This window comes from Netta rufina (assembly GCF_964035555.1).
Source record: "Netta rufina genome assembly, chromosome: Z".
NCBI lineage: Eukaryota > Metazoa > Chordata > Aves > Anseriformes > Anatidae > Netta > Netta rufina.
The window spans coordinates 62,131,666-62,154,691 of NC_140126.1; the positions used below are offsets into that span (position 1 = coordinate 62,131,666).

Sequence of the window (23,026 nt, forward strand, 5' to 3'; positions counted from 1 at the left end):
TGTGAAAGATCAAGACAAAAACTAGAATTGGGTGAAAAGAAAGAGACTGTCATGCATGTGCATTATAATTCATGTTTAAATATTCTGTGAGTGATTCTCTGTGTGACTGTGTGTTTTTTGTTTCATGTTTTGAAACTCTGGGTTTATAATGCTATTTTGCAAGATCAAAATGAGTAGAATGTCATTAGATGTGGAACTTTGGAAGTTTTTTGTTCTAGAGAATTGGGTAGATATTATCTACCCTATGGTAGATATTAACACTCTAGATAGACTAGGGCGGCTACTCTAGTCCTTACGGTCACTTCAACTTGCCAGACATGAACTGGGAGTACCACACAGCTGATACAAGCAGGTGCTGGAGATTCTTAAAATACCTTGATAATAACTTCTTGGTACAGGTGCTAAGGGATCCAACTAGGAAAGGTGCCCTCCTAGATCTGTTGCTTGTTAAAAGAGAGGGTCTCATGGGTGTTGTGGCAATTGGTGGCCATCTTGGCCATAGTGACCATGAAGTAGTTGAGTTTAAAATCTTTGTTAATAGGAGGAAAACTGCCACCAAAACTTCAGCATATTATTATATTATATAATTTATATATAATAATATATATATAATACAATACAATATAATACAATGCAATACAATATAATATATATAATATTAATATATTTATATATATATTGAATGATTTTAAAGTTACTATAGGATATTTTAATAACTTTTATGTTTTTTTTTGACAATGTTTTTTCTTTTTGAAAAGAAGATTTGGAAAAGTTCAGCTCTTCCAGAAAATCCCAGAGGAAATATATTTATGGCTATAACATACTTTATCATTATTATTTTAATTTATGACTTACTGTCTGATATTTTTTTAATAAAAAATAATGAGCTTGGAAAAACTTTACAGCAGGAACTTATAAGACACATTGCTTAAGGTGACTTTTATAGTTTATATTATGATTACAGTAATTGTGTCTTGTACTCTATGAGCTGGCACCCTTTAGAGAAGCACATTATCCCAGGATGTTTTGCATAACCACAACTGAGGAAGAGACCACAAGCGTTAGAATATGCACTACAGGCTTTCTTGCAACAGCTGTTGTGCTTTGCAAAGGTAGTACAGAAAAAGTATTGCATTAACTTGGACCAGAGGATGCAATTATTTCAGAGGGAAGAACAAGCTGGTTTGCACAGCAGGCATGCTTGGCACAGTTAGGCTGCTAGTATATTGTATGAAGCAATCACAGAGCACTGTGGGTGAAGCTGCTTCCATATATGAGGAGATAAGCATAGCATAGTGGGAACAGATGGCTAAAAACCACATTTGACCTTCTACTACTTCATCACCAAAAAAAGGCTGAAAAAAAATAACCTAGGGACAAGCACAAATATAAAAATATGGGCAAGCTATCCCTAGTAATTGCCATTTTATTTGATGTAGGTGATAAATGAATCAGTTTTATTTATGTTTTAGTGTGTCTAGGACACTGTAAATCTAAGCATCTGCTAGCAAGTACCTAAATGGATTAATTCTGTCATCTTGTTTTTCTTTTTTTTAAAGAGCCAATTCTATAGAGTAATTATGTTTATACTTGTAGAAAGAAATGAATATTCACTTCTTAAAAATGTTGAACTTTGAAAGTGCTGCACAGTTGAATTTGAGAATTGGGGTAGGGGAGGAATTCATATACTGGTGTTAGGGTTTCAAATAATAATTTACACTGGATGTACAATAATGTATGAAAACGATAGGTCGTTTCATTTAATTTTTAAGCTGACATCTATCTAGCCAATTGTCCAGAGAAATGTTATTTCAGACAGTCAGGAAAGGGGTATAAGATGCATTTCACTTTTAATTATTTTGCGTTTTCTGCTTGTATGTTTACGCATAAGATTTATGCGTAATCATCTGTGATTCCTTGACATTTTGTAGTCATGCAATACTTTTTTTAACACCTCAGAAGAGCACAGTACATTTTTATGAAGTTTGAGTTTTCCACTTGTAATGTTGCCATTTGCATAGGTTGTGTGACTTTTTGCTTCTGGCCTTATTCACCTGGTGCGCCTGCTTGTGCTTGAGTAGGCGTGGTTTGAGGCTAGTGGTAACTTCACATTCCCTTTCCGTCTATGATTCTTTGTTGTACTCCTCTGCTAGTTAATGGGCATAATAATGCCAGTAGCATAATGCCAACAAATCATCCTGTCTATTTGTGCATTTATCACAGGATTGCTGTTACTGAAATGTTCAACACCTCATTTTCTATCAGCCTTTAGCAGGTTTTGACACATCTTTGTTTTTCTTATACTTCATTTTTCTTGTAAAAATTGGTATCGTCAGCTTATATCTGGTGTCTTGCAGCAAATTTTTAACTCTTAAGGTACACTGTTCAGTTTCAGCTTGCAGTGTATGCTCTAATGAGCTTGATAGGTGGTTAAGATTTGTGAGCATATGTTTATACAACAGCACGAATTCTCACGTGAGTTGATATTTTGATACTTCAGATGAGATTATGCCTGTGATCTCTTGCTGTCCCTCTCTCTCTGTCACCACCCTTCATCCCTAACAGACTTACTTTTTTCTGTGAGGTAGCTTTCAGATCAGGGAATCATTGGTAAATCAGGCACATTGTAACTGGTAATTTAACAATTGTAAGTTATTTGTTTATTTCTCCTCTTGGAAAAGAAGTGAGTTTGAAGCTTATGGCAGAAGCACCCAGAAATGATGATAATGTGTAAATGTGTTATTATTAAGAGGTTTTGACAAATACTACCTACAGTAATTTTTGTGCATATTTGTAGATTTTCAATACTAGTTTTTGATCACCTAGAGTCATTGAGAGCATCTATTTGTAGTAATTCTTAGAGAAGAACAACATAAAATAGAAGTTATTTCAGCTGGCACAAAGTAGACTATCTGTGGCTGTTTTTTAATGTGGGCCCTATCATTAAAGATTTAATTATATTGATCTAAACACCTAGCAGTATTTGGCACATGCCTAAAATATCTTTATCAGAAAAGATGCTAATCTTCTGTATTGTATGCATCATGCTGTATGTACAAGGATGTGCAGCTAAGAGACTGTCATTCTGACTGATGCTTTAAACTTCCAGGGCACATATGATGCAAAGGAAGTTCTCAAAATGAGGATAGTTTATTCCAGAAAAATCTTTTGGTCACAAAATTTATGTTCAGCTCTAGAACGATCAATATTCTGAGCTGTTAAAATTTGTTCAAGTTGACAGCTTATAGTCTTTACTTTTTTCCTTGAGGTATTTTCCAGATAGAAATACTTACTTCCCTTCTGCAAATTCACTAATTTATTTGGAGCTTCCATCTTGCTTCTTTCTGTTTCATTGTTCTTAAATATATTTGATACAACAGGAAGCAGCCAGTGCCTTGCTCTTGTGTCTTTTGTCTGTACAGCAATATCTGATTTTTTCTTAATTGGGCTTTCTTTTTGTTCTACCTTTCCAGTGGTCTTATGTGTTACTTGGTATGAGAAAGTTATGCAAATCTTCTTTTTGGCCTCACTGCATAAACGCTCACAAGATCAAAACTTTTTACAGAAAAGTAGTATGTTGTATTGTTTTGGAATTTGTCATGGAAGTTGCTGGTATTGATAAAAGGCACTTCGCAGCCATTCCGGAAGAGTGAATTTGCAGGATTAGTTATGAATCAAGGGAACACCTATGATTTATTTTTAAAAGTAAAATTAAGATGATCAGATGATCGTCTCTGTGGCTCTCCTCTGGACTCATTCTGATATTTCCATGTCTATTTCATTCTACTATTACAAAAAGTCAGAGACTCAGAGAAGTGTTCACATGCTCGTTCTCCAGTCCCCTCACTACACAATCCACTTGACCCCTTCAGCGAGGAGCTGGGCAGTGCATGGTGGCTCCTGCACTGTTAGCACTCTCCTGTCTTCATCCAGCTTCAGTGTGGTCTTTTTTTTTCTGTCTCCACTTTCCTCCTGCGCTGTTCCTTTTTGTCTTTTTTTTTTTTTTTTTTTTTTCCCTCTCTGTTTGCTACCCTTTGCTAAACAATTGTGCTACAAGATCCTTTGCTTTGTTCAAAGATGCTGCATGCTTGGCTGATGGGTACAATGGTAGGTCCCCTGCAGATCTGGCTGGAACAGCCATGTGTGGCACAGCTCCTTAAGCATCATCAAAGCTTAAACAGATGTGCTATCAATTCTGTACAGGCTGTGGGAATTGACATGGTAGCAATGTGCACATGCATTCTGCGAAGCTCCACCCCTCACTCCTGTGCAACTCCCCAAACCAAAAGCATCACACTGATTTTATCAACAGTATACATTCTATACATCTATCCATTGCTCCACATATCCCTCTATCAGCTGACCCCAAACACTTCTTTTTCTACAGAGTACAGTGTTTACAAGTGTCAAAAGCCCCAGGGCTCTGCTTCCTGGTGCTGTCAGTGGTATTCCACCAGCTCTGGTTTCCCAGCATCTCCATAGCCAGTACAGAGGCCTCTCTCTGGGACAATAGTTGCAGACCTCCCTCATTACTGTAATTTCTCTCTGAGAGAAGGACTGTTGAGTGATCATGCCCCAGCAGACTGATGTAACTGGATTAGTCTGTATGGGCTCTGTTAATTTACTATTAGGCTACTTAGTTTTCATATCCCAGATGTCGGAGTGCCCTGTTCCTGCTCTCTGACAGCTCCCACCTTTCACAGCCCAGGCAGCTCTGAGCACAGGTTCCCACAGAGCTCCAGCACTGCTAGCTGCTGATTCCAGTTTGCACTGAGAACTCACCAGCTGCCCCTGTTACACCAGCAAAGCCTGCTGGTTGGACTCCTCAGCTCTGCTCAGTGGTCCTGGTCTGCCTCTAGTGCTGGTCCAGGCCACCATGGCACAGCCTTGAAGCAGGACCTGGCTATTGTGGAACTGTCTGCAACCAGCTGTATCTGGCACAGGAAACCTTCCACCAAGGTCTGCCCTCCAGCTACAAAAACCCTGACAATTAATGTCCAATTGACATTGACAAATGAGCAGGTTCTAGGTCTGAATCTCTGTAATGTGACTCACCTTGTAGGGACTCCCTACGGGCTCAGAAATGCACAGGGAGCATGCCTCTTTTCCATAAGAGAAATGGGAAGGTGTCTTCCTGGCTTCACGACACCGCTCCAGGCATCCAGGGCAGTAATGGCTGTGAGAAGACAAGTGTAATAGGTGACAAGCTGTGGAGCATGAGGTTTTCACTTTGAAATAGGTTGTTCTAAGTCATCAGTGCTGGGTGCACAAAGTAGACAGTGGGTTTCTTTCAAAGAGGGCCAAGTTTTTAGATCCACTTCTCTGCTAGGAGGGAAGATGAGTTTAGGGAGCCCCTGTTGCTGAAGATGCTGTTTTGCTGAAGTGCTTTCAGCTCATTTAAACAACAACAAAGCAAGGTTTTTATGATGTGTTTCAACGAGTGATGGGCTGTTAGTTCAAGCATCCTAGCCAAATTCTTCCAATGTAATTAAAAGTTCTCTAAAACTCAGTTTCCCTCATTTTTCCAACTGAATTAAGTGTTCATTGTTGCACAACTTTATGGTCTTGAAATGAACTGTATAATGAACTAGAAAAAACGGTGACCTACTGGTAGGTGAGGTAAATGCTACCATATGCTTTCTTTTTTAATTATTGTTTTTTTTCCTGCCAGTTACTCATATTTATATGAGGTTTTAGGAATCCTGTGATAAAAGGTACTTTGCAAATGTGTAGTCTTACAACTCTTAAAACTTTCAAGAAGTTCCACATTTACATGTAAATGATAGTTTGAAGTGAAGACCTTCAGGGCAGTTTGTTAAGGAACTTGTTTGGGGCAGTAAGCCAAAAACTTTCAAGGTATCATACAAATACTCATATTTGGCACTGCCTGTATAAAAGTATAATTCCTGCTGAATTTATTTAATCCCTTCTGCTTGGCCTTTGTGTAAAATTCTTACTTCATGCACAGGATAGGCACAGTCCACTAAATGTGCTTGTTTCCAAACAATGTGGTCAGCTTGTTGAGAATGCTTATTGATAATCTAAACTACCATAGTACTCAAAAATAATATAAAGAAAAAAATCTTCAAAATACTTCATCTTCTTTAAGAGAAAGTAACACCTTTGGTAAAACCTTCCTAATGACAGAAAGTTATGATCTTTGACCTCATCTTTGACCTCATAAACTGGTTAATTAAAGGCATTGCTGCCACTTTACAGTCAGCATTCTAAAGAGGCCCTAAAAGTTTGAAGCATCAAGGCTATATGTTATCTTGAAATGCAGTTAATGAAAGAGAATCTTAACAATGTATTGGGCTGGAGAAATTCTTTCTTTTTCCTAGCTTCTGAGAAACATGCACCAAAATGTGTTTTACAATTTGGAAAACAGTGTGATGAAGTATTTATGAAGAACTTGTGCATTTCTGTTTCTTCCACATATTTGCTGACCATCTTATAATGTACTTGGACAGTTATGAACACAGACTGCTACTTAAGTTTCCAGAGTTTTGATCTTTCACCAAAGCCAGACACATAAACATCTGCTGTAAGAATTTATTGGCATTTTACCCTGTTACTCACATCAAAACTTCATGCATGTGTGAACAGCACTTACTAGACGAACTTCACCGTTTCTGTGCTGCCTCTGCTGAGTGAGCATGGGCTCACAAATACTTCAGAGAGCCTCAGAGTATGTCTTATCGAACAGCTTGCTTGAAGTGCTCTCATTGTAGGGAATCTTCTGAAGAACGTTCTCTTCTGTAAGTCAGAGAAACGATGCTCAGATGATTGGCAGAACCTCACTCACTGTGTGCTGCGTCAGCAGTAAGAAAGGGTGGCACTGCACTAACAGTGGGAAAGCAAGGTGAGGGATCTTTGTTCAAACAAGCTGATATAAAACAGTTACTAATTTCAAACAAACAAAAAGAAAATTAAAAAAAAATTATTCTAGGTATCCATCTCCTTTTCAGCTCTGGTGTTGAGATTGTTGCCACTGGACTTGCTTGCTTGGAGAAGCCTATAGGAAAGAAAGGAAGAGATAAATGCTATACAGGAAATGATGAAGAGCTATCTTGTTTAATGTAAAGTGTATGGCAGGTAGAATAAAAAGCAAAAGTGTCAACAGGTGTAAGACATAGAAATGTAGCTGGCAGGGACTTTGGACAGCACTTCAAGTTGCAGCAATGCTCTAATTATCAATGCAAAATTGGCAGCATACGCAGTTGAGCAGAAGCTGAACTTCATTCTGCTACTTTCCAGTAATGATGGGTAGAGCCTTGAAAGAGTTCACAGATGAACTGTAATGGCTTGAGATGTATGAGTAGTTGTATTGATGCACTCTTAAAATACAGTGTTGTTAGTAGTCTGGTCTGTTGTTATGTTTAGATAATAAAGCTTTATTTGGGGATCTCCTGTTTTCAAGCCTAGAGAATTAAATAAGGGATAGCAGTCTGTTACTGAAAGAATGTCCAAAGAGCAGGAGAATTTCTGTGCCAGGGCTAGCAGCTGTTCTGAAATGTAATCTGCCATGTAGATAAACCCGTCGCAGAGGTGGTTATCAACTACCTCCTAATACAGTTAGTGCTCACAGACATGGGTGCAATACAGATTAAGATGTATAGGCAATTGTCTGAACGCCTTGAGAGAGGATTACATGTAATGTAAAAATTCAAGCGTAAGACAATCCATTCACATACATACAGAAAACATACAGAATTAGAGTGAACAAAAGACAGCAAGAATCACTATCATTATCTGTCTGCACCTTAGTTCATTCCTTTTCCGATGTTCACTTTCTAGATTATTTTTATAAAGTGACCTATTCAGTTTGCTCAGGACATACAGAGAAAAAAAACAAAAGAGCTCTTTCATTCTCAACAGCTATGGGACTTGGCAAGTGGATATATGAGAACCAATTGAAAAACAATGCCAGGTAGAAAGAGATACTTAAATACTTAAGTTTGCCATAGAACCTAAGTAAGTGGCCTATGCCCAGTTCAATTATGAAAGGAACAGGGTTAAGGTGGTAAATAAGGGGTGCAGGCAGGCAGGAGGCTGATCAGAACCCAAGGCAATGGAGGCCAGTCAACAACAGATCCATGAGTTGCTGACTCCTTGGTGGTTTGGTTTTGGTTTTAGTTGGGTTTGGTTCTTTTACCTGTAGATATGCTTCTATAGGGGTGGAGAGGTGTACTATGTGTGTGGAGTCTGTGTATTTGTAGCTCTAATTCTCTGTATTTCTGTATATCCATTTTTACAGAGGGTTATGCATTCAGTCGTGCATCCTACTACTAATGGGAGAAAATACCTTGTTTCCACTGACTTGTTCTATAAACATTTTTGCTTTAGATCTATAAGATTTTACTGATAATCTCATAGAAGACAGTCACTTGTATCTGCAAACTTGGATAATACATTTTTGTTTCTGATTTATGCTGGTGTTTTTGAAATGTTTTAATTTTTGAAGTTGCAAGAAAACTTTGTTTTCATTAAATAAGCAGATTGTGTCTTCCTACTGAACGATGACTTCAACAATAAAAAAAAAAAGTTAAAATGTGTTATATGTTCTGAAATGTTTGAGTGTGTTTAGGTTTTAGCTGCTATCTCATTTCAGCTGAAACACTCAAGAAATATTTTTGGACTCTGAAGAACAATGTGTTTTATGCTAGGACTGTCTGACACTGATGTTTGAGAGACTGACATCAGTGGGTGAGAACTGAGAATTACTTTGGGTCAAGACTTTATTCATTCAAGTAGAGATATGATGCTGAGCAATCACCAGGAGTCTGTCCTTCTGACATTTAGGTTAATTTGAATTACATTTGTCCACTTTGACATTTTTCTGTTCATAAGTATATATTTATTGCCTCAATACAGTGACGTTTCCTTTGTGACTGAAAGGTCTCAGTTAATTTGTCAGATGTCTGTAGGCTATGCTATTTTCGTTCTTGAATTGTGGGCAGAAACTTTGCTTTTAAACTATTTCTTTGCACTTTCTTTCATAATTATTGTTAAACTCTTTGCTTCTATTTCATATCTATATAATTGAATACTACTGCTGCTAGAAAAATTCAGAAACAGTTGCCAGTTTTGTACTATAGTGCACGTACTGAAGTTCTTGTGGTATATGAACACTTTGTAAAAAGTAAGCTAGAAATAGTTTTCATTTTGATTTAGCTTGCTTTCAAAAAGAAAACTATATGATTGATTGAGAGATTTTTTTTCTTTTAATCTTTCTTTACTTGTTCCCTCCTATCCCCACCAAAGTTCTCAGGAGCTTCTTCCACTGCTTTTTCTTCCTTAAAAGGAAGGTCTTACTACTATTTAACACATTATAAGTAAAAAGAAACCAGAGAAAGCAAAAGTAATTAGTAAGTTCCAAAGAACAAAGCTGTTGTGTTGATGCTACTTTATGACACTGAGGTATTTAATTTCCCTTTTCAATTTTCTGATATTTGCAGGTAATTAAAGTTAAATGGCTGTGACAATACACGTAATTAAATTTGCTTTCTACATTTCACGACCCCATTCTCTAGATCTGTACTCTGCTCATTGACTGAATTTACTTGCAGTACTTTCCTGTTATATTAATTATTGAAAGAATAGTGCTGCATAAAATATTGATCTGTTGCCTGACATTCGTTTTTGAAATGTAAGCAAAGCAAGGGAGATTTTACCCAAAATAATTTCTGAATCTTTCCTTTCCCTGAATACAAAACCACAACGAATGGAAATGAACTAAGAATGCATAGGCATTTTATGAAGTGCCAAGCATGCCCCGTAAAACTCACATTTAAATATAATTACTTTTACATAACATAATGTCACTATTAAATTATATAATTCCTTACGTATAGGTAAAAACATGCAGTTTCAGAAGCTGAGACCTAGGCCAGATGGTACTTCAATTATCTGTAGACAGAATTTTGTCTAAATATCACTAGGTCAGTCCTATCCTCTGTTTTGTCTTAGTTGCAAGACTTTTCCTTTCATTACAATTTCACTATGTTAGCTGTTAACTTTATGTTAGCCATTTGGGTTAACCTAATGATATATTCTCTTACAAAAATTTGATCCTTTAGATTAGAACTTCAGCCTGTCTGCACTAGGACTTTATTTCAGTTACGTATGTTAAGTGAAGACCATACTATTTTGCCTTCTTTAAGAATAAGAAGGGCTTCTTTATGATTTTTTTAATGTTTGTAAAATATTCATGCTTGTAAATATTCATACAAGAATTACAGCGAAAATAGTGAAGGGAACCCTGATTTTTTTTTATCCCCATATGTAAGAAAGAATGGCATAATTAGCTTGCTTTTTTCTCCTTGTCTCTCCCATAGCTTCTTAAAAAATCACACACATACACAAATGAAGAGGGAAAATACTCCTTCTCTTCTCATTTTCAGAGCAGCACTTTTCACATGTGTCTCCAGATTCTCCATCTGTCTTCTAAGTGCTTTACAATGTTGGCTACAACTGGAGAACTTGGAGCTCAGAAAAAAAAACATACGTGACTTGCCTAAATTGTCACTATGGTTTAGTGAGCATTTTGTGACATGTAGACCGATGTCTTGTCTTTCTGAGCAGGATTCATGCGTACAGATGGAGGCTAACACTTACCTGTCACTGTTAGTAGCCTGTGGTTCTGACATCTTAGAAAGTGCTTTTCTAGATAACTTCCACACATTAAAATTTTTAATTAATTTGGAAGTTCCTGTTCGTTATGTAGTTAGTTAGATACTTTGTGCAGAACAGTGATTAAAGAGAATACCTTCTTTTTTACATACCTACAACTTACATGTCATTTGTAGAAAGTAGGCCAGAATATCTTGTCTGCTTCTTTGAAAAAGGAATCCCTCAGGTAAGCACAGGTTTATTCTCCTTTTTTTTTTTTTTTTTTTTTTTTTTTTTGTGTGTGTGTGTGGACAGTTAGTTCTTACTGTACATTATCCATGCATGAAACAAATGATGACAACCATTTTGGGAAATGGTTTGAAACATTAAGGTTCTGTGATTTTACCCTTTCAATATTGTATTCAATGGTAAGGCCTCAAAATATGCAGATGGGCATAAGCAGCTCTTGAAACAGCTTTAAAAAACGTTGTTTATTTTGCTGATACTTCTAAACTACTAAAATTTGCAGGTGTCTTGACTACCTTACTTGAGAATCTAAAGAGGAGGCAATTTTATTTGATTTTTCCAGTATGTGACAAGTAAAAGAATCTGTTGGATTCTCTTAGCTCCTCTGAGAATTTGCTCAAAATTTGAGTTGTTATGAAAACTGTAATGACAGGTAAAGAACACTTCAGAAATGATTGGATAGGCCAGAAGGACCTGTTGAAAACAGTTTTATAAAGCAGATGAGATGTTAAGGAGGCCACTAACAGGTCTTATGTGTTTTTATGTAGCTCTTTGATTTTGTAGTGAATTAAAGAGAGGGTGAGGAATTTGTTAGTAGTTGATGGACTTTCTCAAAACAATCTGCATATGTGGTACTAAATATTTTGGATTCCCTTTTTTATTCAATAAAATTATGTTTTAAAAATTGAATTTTACCTTAATTTCATACAGAATAATATGTAAAGACAACCAATATGGATATATGGATTAAATTACAGGTATATTTTAAAAAGTGAGGTATCTATTTTGGTTGCTATTTTTTAACCTTTAAAGGTATTTAGCAGGTATTTTAAGTATTTAGAAGGTATTTTAACTATTTAATGAATAGAACTTTCTTGTTCAAGTATCAAATACTACAGTCTTTACACAAACTTTACTACAAAGTAGAAACCGTGCTAAGTAGGAAACTTGTCTTTTGTAGATAAATTATGCCATCTGCAAGGGTTTATTTTTGTTTGCTTGTTTACAACTTTTTTTTTTTATTCTGTCCAACCCAATTCCTGGAGGTCTTAAAAAAAATATGTAGATGCAGAACTTAGTAGCATGGCTTAGTGGTGGACTTGTCAGTACTAGCTTAGAGATTGGACTAGATGATCTTAGAGGTCTTTTCCAGACTGAATGAATGCGTGTTCTATGATTCTATGATTTAGCATATTTTTTAAAAATGTGGAATATGTGATGTTATCTTTTAAGGTCATAAGAGCTTTGGATTTATTCAGATTTCTTTTTAAAGTCAGTCTTTTATTTGTGGATTCATTGCTTCCTTGCCCATGTCTTGGAAAGACCTGCTCAGGAAAGACTTCCTATTGAACAAATTTGCCTCTAAAAACCTTCAATTTTGCAGGGATGGTGTGGAGAAAGACAATGTGCACACTTGTGCTTTCTGCTGTTGTTGTTGTTTGTTTGTTTTTTTTTTGCCACATTTTTTTTTTTTTTCCCCAAAATTTTCTGTGGTTATGTAGTGTAAGAATCCCTGTCTCTGAAGAGCATGTTCCTTTTGCAGTTTAATTTCCTTTCTGCCAGTCAAGTATATCTAAAAGTGAAAGCAAGGCACATAGTAAAGAAACAGTCTGTACAATCTTAATTATCTCCATCAAAAAGACATTTAAAGAGAAAGGTCAGAATATTGCAAAACACTGAAAAACATTTTTTTGAGAATGTACTTATAAGATTCTCAAATATTTTGATTAATATCAAATTACAGCACATTTATTTTCTTTCAGACTTCTGTATGCAGTAACAGGAAAGAGATATAATGAAATCCAGAGATGCTGGTTTTAAAAGAGGTGTCATCGGACATAGTCAATGAACAAAGAGACTTCTTGTAGGATTATATTCAGATGATGAGCATTAGGTCACTCAATGAGTAGCTCTAGCGATTTTTTTTGGACCATTTATCTTTTGTGTACAGTGCCCCACTGAACTAACATTTTGGTTCTTAAATTGTTTGTGTTGCAGAAGCAAAGTAAAGGCATTCTTGAAAGTGCATAGAAATATAATGCATTTTCATATTTTAGCCACATATTTAATGACCTTGGAAAGAAATTCAGGTACCTTTTATAAGGGTGTAAGAAGGTTTCTGTTTTTAACCTGTGAAAAACTGAATGAGAATTGCAATTCTGTGTTTGGGTTCTTGAACACAGGAAGAAAGGAGCATGGGTTGACAGAAAGTTTTGCAGCCACATTGTGCAGTTCAGCAGAAGCAGTTCTGCTTTTCTAGGAAAGAAAGGATATTACGTGTTTACTTCACAGCAGCAGTGAGATATCCCAAGGCTTGTTGTAGTGATAAAACTCTTGAGTGTAACCTGAAGTTATAAATTGCCCGAGAGGAAAGTTACCCAAGGAGAGTGGTTTTGGGGGGTCATTGGATATTGTTCAGGAAAATGTGGAAAATATCATTTCATAGAAAGGGAACAAATTGCTTTTCTAAAGTTTACCTGAAAGTCACAATGCAGTTTACATGGAATATACACAGGAATGTCATGGATATGTCTAAATATTCAATGAAAAGACATGCGGAGTGGGTAGAGGGTTTTGTGACATCCATTTACTTTTTCAGGCTATCCATTTGTGACAGTTTCATGGCAGTTATTCCCTGCAGTACTTGGAAACAGTGCTCTTAAGATGTCACTTTAAATTAAAGCCAAGATTTTTAACAAAATTACTTATTTATATTCCTGATCTAAATTTCAGTGGCATGCTGAGGCTAACTTTGCTCAAGATATCTTCTCTGTCACGAATGTAACTTTATTTAACTGTTTGAGTTTTCTGTGCTTTAATATGTACAATATATTGCATTGGCTTGCAGGTAAAAGGTACTAGTACCAACTAGATACTGAGTGAAAGATGATCTTCCTCATGTCTGACTTCCTTTTCTGTTACAAGTTGTCTGTGAAGTAGCACACAGACAATACTTTTCCTCTTCAGTACCCTTAAATTTTTTTTCCTAGTTTCTAGAATGATGGGCAACATGTTGGGAAGTGTTTCTAGTCTCCCTTTTTCTGTGCCTTTTGAGTTCCTTCTAAAAGAGTTCTGTTGTTGCTGTTTTCCTTTTTTTTTCCCCACTTTCATTTTTTTTCTTGGAAGGTAATTATTAAAATAGCAACACGTATGAATAGTAATCAGTGTCTATGTAAAATGGGATGACTAATGGTACTTGCTTGCATTCTTCTTTTAGAGTTAAGCAAATTAATTCCCAAACAGAAATCCAGATTTTGGAATTTCTGTTCACACAAGTAAGGGAGGAGGGACTTTAAAATAAGTGCCAGGATTTTCATTGAAGCCATGGTAGCATGTGTTCCTCTACTTGCTTTGACATGCCTATAGTCTAATTGCTGAAAATGACAGAGAAAACCAAAAACTGCTGAAAGTGTTCCCTGTGAGATGGGTGTACTAACTTTATAGCTTATCTTTGTTTTTTGGGATGTGCTATTTTCCAAACACGTTTGTGCATTATGCTGTAGCCATTGGAGACTAAATCTAGTAACAATAATGATGAAGAAACTGGCATAGAAAAGGCGAAAAGATAAATTGGCATTAAGGAGAGAACTGAATTAAAACTTCCTGTGAGATCTGATGTCCTAATTTTTAAAATAAGAGCAGAAATCAATTGCCTGACTTAACTGACTTAATTTTTGAAAATTTCAAACAGCTGCCTTGACCACATCAAGGCAACGTTTTTGCTTTTATCAGTTCTCAACAGCTAAACTGGATCAGTGTTTTTTTTTTTTTTTTTTTTTTTGCCTGGGACATCTCCAAAGAGGGAAGAAAAACAGCCCTCAGAAATTCTGAAGGACCGCTATTTCTATGACAGAGTTCAAATACTCTGTAAATGCTCAAAGGCTCTAGCATTTGCTAAGAGTATGTTGGCAGAGAAGCCTGTGTTTATTAAATTAGTGTAACAGTGTGTAAGAACTGCTGACATGTGGGTTTCTGGAAAGCCTGGGTCTTAAGTTACACGTATAAAACTCTACTGTATGTGTTGTTTTATGCTTCTGATGGCTTGAAAATTAAGTCCCCAAACTCTCTTGCACTTACAAAAAGCATAGATACCCTAATTTCAATGTTTTGGCTAAACTCCAGTGTGTAATTGCATTCAGCTTATCTAAATTCCCCTCTCTAGTTTGAATTGATTGAGTTAGTCTCCATTTTCTGTCTTATGCTATTTATTTTGGTAAGTGGCATTAAATGGGCTGCTGTTTCTTCAACCTGATGTTGGTGTGTTAATAACTGAAAATATTCAAAGTATACATATAGTTTGCAAATTACTTTGACTAGCTAAAAAATAATAATTATTGTACCAATATATCTTCAACATAGTATAGGGAAATGGTTATAAAATACCATGATTCTTCTTTTGAAATGGTGTAATAGTGTTTATTTATACTCATTGTGAGATTTTGACGTGTAATGCTGGAGTCAGATAATCCAGTCTTGTTTTCATTAACTGTGAAGATACATTTCTTTAACTTAGAAGTAATCTTGCTGATTTGAGATACGTAGGTAACAGCCAAAGGATTGATCTGTCTGGATAGTGGAGAATTTTTGATGAGATGGTTACAATGCCCTACCTGAAGTGGCATTGGATACTGTTAACTGAACTTGGAGGGAAGTTTTATTCCCTTGGGGAATACTATTAATTGAACTCCAAGGAAATTTTAGACTTTTTGGCTGAAAGTGGTAACATCATCCTCCTCCCCAACCACATTCAAGAAGAGAAAATGTTTTATGTATTTAGGCATTTTTTTTTTAAAGAAAATATTCTTCCCATATGAAATATGTATTGATTCATTCATTCTGATGCCTGGCTTTGTCTTACCAATCAGTTTGTTCTCAAAACTGGTAAAGAATAAACCTTCTTTGTGTGTTTTATTCATTCAGTGTGTGTACCTACTTTGAGATAGACAGTCATTCAGTTAATGCATCCAATTTGAGATGAATAATAAAGCTGAAATATAGCCTATTTCAGATGACGTTTCTATGATCTCTTAGTTTCTATGATCTCTATGATCTCTTAGGATCTCTTAGTTAGATACCATGCTTCTTTGGAGTTAAGAGAAGGTAAAATGCATGTTTGTTGAAAGAAGCTGAAGAAATTAACTTTAGGAGGGAGTTGTCCTGGACATACGTTCTTCCTTCAGTCTCCACCACTGTGCTGTCTGTGGTATTTTCATCTCACCACCGTGAATTTGTCATTTTTCAGGAAAATGGATTAGGACCAATGGTTTCCATCCTCTCATTCTTACCCCCAAAAAGAACAAAGAATCTGGTTGCTGTTGCTATTAGAAGTACAAATTTGCCTTTTGTACTACCAGATAGAACTTTTCCCAGACAACTCCTACAAAGAAAAAAAGAGAAGCCTTAAGGCATTGTTGACCATGCCTAAGGAGGGGGAAGCCAGTGCTTCTTTAGTTAGTTGATGAGGTGGTTTCTCTCAGTCTCTGTAGAAATACTCTGTGAAGCTTTTGGTTGTCTGGTGTTGTGGAAAATAAGGGTAGGCATTTGGTCTGCTGCTCAGGCTACATCCTGGAGCAGCAGTGTGTTGTTTGGATTTGCCCTGTTTTTTAATACCAATCTAGGGAGTTCTGAGAAGGGACTAAAAGCTTTCTACAGTTCTGCATGTAATTGCAATAAACTAGATTTCTCATGATCCTTACATGGTCCGAGAAGGGGAATGTAAACACAAATCAAACCTTGAGGGACAAATGAAGATATTAATTTGCCAAATTTTCATTTACTTTTGCTTTTCATTTTTCACACTGAGGTCCAAATTCTACATTTTCTACATGTTCTCTTCTAAATGTTTATCCCTGTTTGATTTTTCAATACTACAACAAATTGGAGGAAGTAGAAATGTATCTCTGAAAATGGTCTCTCCAAGCTATCTAAACAGTGCTTGCTAGGAACTTTTAAAAGTCTGAAACATCCACATTTTTGTCCTTCAAACAAATTCAGTAAAAAGACCAGAATTTAAAAAATCAAAACCAAAACTTTCCTTTAATAAACACGTTAGGACCTTTTGTCTCTGAGATACATTTTTCTCCTTTCCTATATTTCAGTATATTAAGCTTTTATATCTAACTTGTTTGGCCTTTCTGGAATGGCTTTTTTTTTTTTTCCCTCCCATTAAATTGAGGTCAGTTAGAATTTGATCTAATTCATTCAAGGTTGTTCAGCAGCTCAGAGGTTCCCTTTTATATACGAGGGTCTTGAACTTTTAAGAATGGGTAATTGCATGTGAAAGAGATGATGGAAAATGACTAAAATAAAAACAAAAATGGGAAAAGTGAAGAGGGTAAAGCCTGAATAAAGTGAGAAATGCTGAAAAAACTTTGGCAAGCAGGATGGAGGCAAATATCACAGTATAGTGATAATCACTCATTTTCCAGAGAAGACAGAAATATAAAGATAGGTTTTAGGATGAAATTCAAAAAGGAAATGAATTGACTTGCATGTTTATAATAATTCCATAGGGTTTGTTGCATCATACTATATAAATTTTTAAAATAAACTGACGTTTTATTACAAATAAATCATGCTGATAAAACATTAACTTGTATGGTATTTTAAACTTATTTCTTTATATTTTCATATAGAGAACAGTATCTGAATTTTCTCACAAAGTCTAATTATGTAAATTCTGTGATGTTTAAACAGCTGTGTAGAAAGGCAATAAAAGCTTTTGTGCTGATAAAATAGACAATGTATTGGTTGAATTACATTTCATCTTCTGAAAAACCTTTAACTTATAAGGTGGTTATTACTTGAGGCAGAGCAAATAAATCAATTTCAAACATGATTCAGGTAAGCAAAGAGTTCTAATAAGTTACCTAAAATTATATGATTAAATGTTTAAAGATTAAATCTTTCATTCAGAACATGACAACTTTTAGCCAGTGGAAATATCAATGACTATTCAGAGTTATTATATACTATGATGTGTGTGTATAGGTTACTGTCTAGGCTCATGTATGTTTAGATTGTGCAATAAAACAAGCATGTGTGAATAGTTAAGTTTTATTTTTGTTACAGGATGTCTACGCGAACTGAAATTGGTTGTGAAAATTTCTTTGTTTTGAGGGTTTTTTCTGGTGAAAAGCACACAAGAATAACATTTTATACTGTACAACCTCTATTTCACTGAGTGTTTCTCTAACAATTGTATTTTCTTTAGACGTTTGTACAGTAACAAATATTCAGTTCTTGTCTCTGATGGTGACTTATAGGTTATACAGCATTATACATAGCAGTAGCACATCATTGCTAACTGGGAGACAAAGCATCAGAAAAGGTTAGAAGGCAATTAGCCACAGAGGAGAAGGGGCTTTGTTTTGCTTAATATTGGGAAGAATTATCTTGTTTGCTATATCAATGAGATTATTTTAGTAGAGTTTGCTATTTTTCAGGTGCAGTTAAAAACCAACATTTCAAGTCAATATGTAATTCGTACACAGCCAACAAACACCTGTCTCTCTACACTTGAATGTGCAGCTGTTGCTCTTACTATTATGGAAAAAAATAAGAGTATACAGGAGGTACGTAACTAATTTTAAATACTTGAGTTTTTAAATGGTGGCATTGGACCACGTTTTGTCTTTTCTGGAAAAATTCAGGGATAAAATTCTTGCCTTGATGATGTTAAAAATACCAACTAGTGTCAGATCATCTCCTGAATGTATTTGGTGCTGGAATATACATCTTGGATGAATGCAGAATTTGTCTTACAGACCACTTTTGCCTTTGGTAGTGCTCCATGTTGTATATGGAGTAGTATGTTATTGAAAATAACTCATATCCTCAATTCCTCTTTTTTTTTCCCCCCCCCCCCCTCTCCTTTTTCTTTTCTTACTTTGTCTAGTGCTTTCCCTGGCACTTCAACTTTTACAAATTTTCACTGTGCTGTCGTGAGGTTACTTTGTATCAAAATTCCCTTTTGAGCAGTGCAGTCTTCAGTTTTCTTTTTCTCAAGATTTAAGTTCCATTTTTCTTGTACTTGTTACTCAGTCTCCTTTTTTTCCCTCTTATTTTTCTCCTTTTTGGTTGCTCTTTCTCTTTGTTACATTATCTCATCCTATACTAATTTCTTGCACACTTCTTCCTGTAATTTGAAATTTATTGAGAAGGGTGACTCAGATTCTCTTCATCCATACATTACATATCTTTAAAAGTTGATTTATAAGGCACCACATATATGCTGTTCTGACAAAGCTTAGGATTTAGTCCTAAACCGAAGTACTATTGTGTATATTGTAGATGCATGTGATGCATAGAGGCACTGTTGTAGTTATCTTTTCCTGTGTTTTTTCTAAGTTTCTAATTTGGGGGTGGTGGGGGTGGGGTGTGAGGTGGAGGTATTTCTTGGAAAATTATTGGATTTTATGTTTTTCCAATATTCTATTTAAAAGTTGGAAACTATTGAGAATTTAAAAAATAACTTTGGATAGAATTTGTTGAAAACAATTTGGTTTGAGACAGATAATTAAGTATTTTACTGCATGGAGAATAGTAAGATTTCCTCTGCAAAAGCTAGGCTGCAGAGATGATTTGAATATCCTCTCACAGCTAGCTTGGAGATAAAGTGCTTTTGTAAGCCTGTCCCACTGACCTCCAGCACCGTGGAATGCAACACCCTGGCTTATGTCTTTCTGCCAGTCAGCTCACAACTCTTAGGTGTCATTCAAGGAATTTGGGATTTAACAGTGCTTGAGTTTAAGTTTATCCCAGGTCAAAGAATACTAATTAGACATTATCCTTTTCCTTGCAAGTTGTGATCCCTCTAGTCTGTGATGAAAGAGACTTATGTCCTTTTATAATCTTTTGTTGTTGATATTAATCATTTAATTAATAATTAAGCATTTAATAAGCCTTTTGAAATAGACCTAAGAGTAAATCCCAAACATAGACCCAGATACTGCAATCTGATTATGTGCCCAAAATGTAGTATAGAAGGATCCATGAAAAGAGTTTTAAAGCTCATTCGTGTTTTCACTGCATTCCAATGTCCACCCTGAGGTGTTTGTATCCTTCTTCGTCAGATAATGAATATTGTGATACCTGACTTCTGTTTAGTGAAAATGGCTCACAGGTCAAAAATTGTTTGCACAGTTGACATGGTGTAGAATATAACATCATCGTGTCAACCTCTGTGACACTAAAGAGTCAACTCAACTTTCAATCAGTTGCGTTTAGAATCAAGCTAGGACAAAATGCATGGCTACGGAAGTTAAGCCCAAGGAAAAATGTGAAATACTGAAATTAAAGTAGGTTTTGCATATTTCTTTTTTCCTTTAGTTTGCTGGGACAATGTTGACATATTTTTCCTTCATTAGGATTCCTGTATTTTACAGGCCAAGGGTGGACATTTCCTTAGTGTCTACAATTCATGGTCTTGTATTCTTGCTTTATCTCAGCCACGCAGAATTTGGCCCAACCGACTTTTCACAGACAAGATTAGCAGTTTCTCAAAGGTGCTTCTACAAGTTTGCCAGTAGCCAAGCGCTTCATAAACATTAGTGAACTTTTTCTATAACCTCTTTGACTTAAGTGAGTGCTATAACATATAAAATGGCAAATTGAAGTCCAGAGCAATGGAAGTTAAAGATGAGCGCCTAATTTGGTGCCAAAAGTAAGTCACTTGATTTTTTATGTGCTCAAAATAGTCACATTTTACATGAAACTCAGCTCCTGCTGACGGCACTTACACTTATGATTCCTTTATACATCTGCCCATATGGCCCCATGATACTGAGCCAGGTGACCAGAAAATGAAGAACCCGCAGTTAGTAACCACTTGAGTTAAATAAGTGGCTTCATTAGTCCTACATGGACTGGCACTGGGCAGAAGCAGTCCAGGATAGCAGTCCAGATACCTTGATGACCCTCCCCTCTTTCCAAAACCCCACTTCAAGTTACTCTGTTGTTATCCAATCACAAACAGTTTAGGTACTGTTACTTATTTTATTACCGTATGTTGGCTGAGTCACCCTAGTGATTGTAGTCTATTTCTAACATCAGACTAAAACCATAGCTTAGAGTAATGTAGCTGGTACTGAAGATGGCATTGAGTGTGTCTGAGGAAGAAGTAAGGAATGACAGTACGTGGATTTGACATGTCTCTTATTCAGCTGTGTCCTCTGTGGCTCCAAAGGTTCTATCTATGTCGTATTTTATAAGCATTTTAAAGTAGTTCTGGAATACAAAACCTCTGATAAATGATGTCTCCAAGGTGGCTTACTAAAAGTCTTTTTTTGTCTCATTTACCCCACCCTTCCATCTTTCTGCAGACTATACTCCGTCCACTTCAAGCTTTATGCTCTTTCCAGCTTCAGCATGGTGCCCAAATCCATCACAGCAAGGAACATCTTCTCAAGAACGGCTTGTATGACAAGCCAATGCCAAAGAATAAGCGCAAACTCAGAAGAATGGAGCTTTTGGTGAATAATGTAAAAATATAGGTAAACTGTACCTACAGTACAGTGGGATTTATTTGCAGCTAGCAAATGAATATTAATCTGGATTTAGTCCAGACAGATTCCCATACAGTAATAAAATAATTTCTAGGCCCTTCATAGTTGAGAGTTTATCTACCAGTATGACAAACAGCAGTGGACAAACTTTTTCATTTTGCAGTAGGCCAGATGCCTTTGTTTAGATGATAGATCATTCTCATTTCCTATAGGAAAGGAGAAAATTCTGAGCATAATTTAGAGTTATATTATCTCTTGGGCGAATAGTATGATCCTCAATAATACTGAATAAATTTACTTTGAAGAAGCTTTTATGAGTATGAAAATAAGAAGAATGTCAATGTAATCTAATGCTAAGGTTTCACTGTTTAGAAGTATATTGAATTTCTGCTATTTTAATTTCAATATCTAATTACAATAGGTTTTCAAACAGTAATTCCTTATGTTATTTAGTTCTCCTGAGCATAAGGCATGGTGTTTGTATAGTTCTTTTGACTTTGAGATTTTTATTTCTTCCATTATTAGAATTCCTTTTTGTAATTGTTTGTAACATTTTACAATGCAGTCAGGTTCAGTTTGTATCTTAGTCTTAGCTGTTCAAATTAAGCTCATATATATATATGTATATATATATATATACACATATTTACCTGAACACTTCTGATTTAAAAATAGAAATAAAAAAAGATGTGGAGAAATCATTTTGGAATTGTAATTCATGTACTTTTTTTTTTTTTTTAGCAAAACCAATTTTTCTTCAGAAAGGAATGAAAGGGACATTTTATGCATAAGACAGGCAATATATATCATACCCATACCCTTACATACAATTGTTATGATAGTTAGGGGATTAAATAAACACAGAGTAGACAGCATATTCAGAAGTATGATGCAGTGACAAATGTTTATTTTTAGATACAGCCTACTAACATGTTTGCAGATCCATTGGATTTTTTTATGTGTGTTCTTTAGTTCGTCTCTTTTAACTGTGATACAAAATGTATTTCTTTCTAATGTGAATTGCTACAGACAGAAGGATTGGGTATTTTTTACAGGCTTTGTGAATTAATGTTTTATGATCTAGAGAAAAAAAAAAAGATGAAATAAAGGTTTTGATGTTCCTTTCTTATTGTTTATATATTCCTCCGTCATGAAACTGATGAAAATGCTTAATGTTTTTCTTCACTGTCCATTCCACTCAAGATAGCAGCATGGATCAAATTGGTACTAATTAGTCTTTGACCAGATAAAGACATTTTGTCTTTAAGTTATGAACAGCAAATAAGGAAACTATTGAATTGGTGTGTAAACACTGCTCATTAGTTGATTAACTGAAAACATTTCTGCAATTAACAAGAGAGGTCAAAATTAGGTCAGAGATTAGCTAAGAAGTTCTGGTTAACCCTAAACTAATAATGACCTTTTGTTTAGGAATGGATTAACAATTTGATTTGTCTGGCTAAGCTAGTTTATATATATATAGTTTATATAATCTTGTCCTTTTCTGGTCAAGATAAATGCTGTATTTGTCACTAATATCAGTAAACCTGAATTAGTTTTGACAAATCTGAAGCAGAACAGTCTCAAGTGACTAATGGTAGTTTAGATGCACTCTCCATTGGAATGGAGAAAGGGTATGTTTATTCTGGTAGCAAAGCACAGTG

General features: G+C 35.5%; 1 protein-coding gene across 1 annotated transcript in view; it reads left to right on the top strand.

Moving 5' to 3' along the window:
* DTWD2 (DTW domain containing 2) overlaps positions 1 to 22,487 on the top strand; it is a gene marked incomplete at its 5' end in the record, with an annotated part of 88,140 nt that extends 65,653 nt beyond the window's left edge. Inside the window, 2 exons of the mRNA XM_084305586.1 lie at positions 18,303 to 18,431; positions 21,180 to 22,487. Coding sequence (XP_084161712.1) covers positions 18,303 to 18,431; positions 21,180 to 21,350 — 300 coding nt within the window. The 3' untranslated portion in view covers positions 21,351 to 22,487. The remainder of the gene's footprint in view (positions 1 to 18,302; positions 18,432 to 21,179) is intronic.
* Between the last annotated feature and the right edge of the window lie 539 nt (positions 22,488 to 23,026).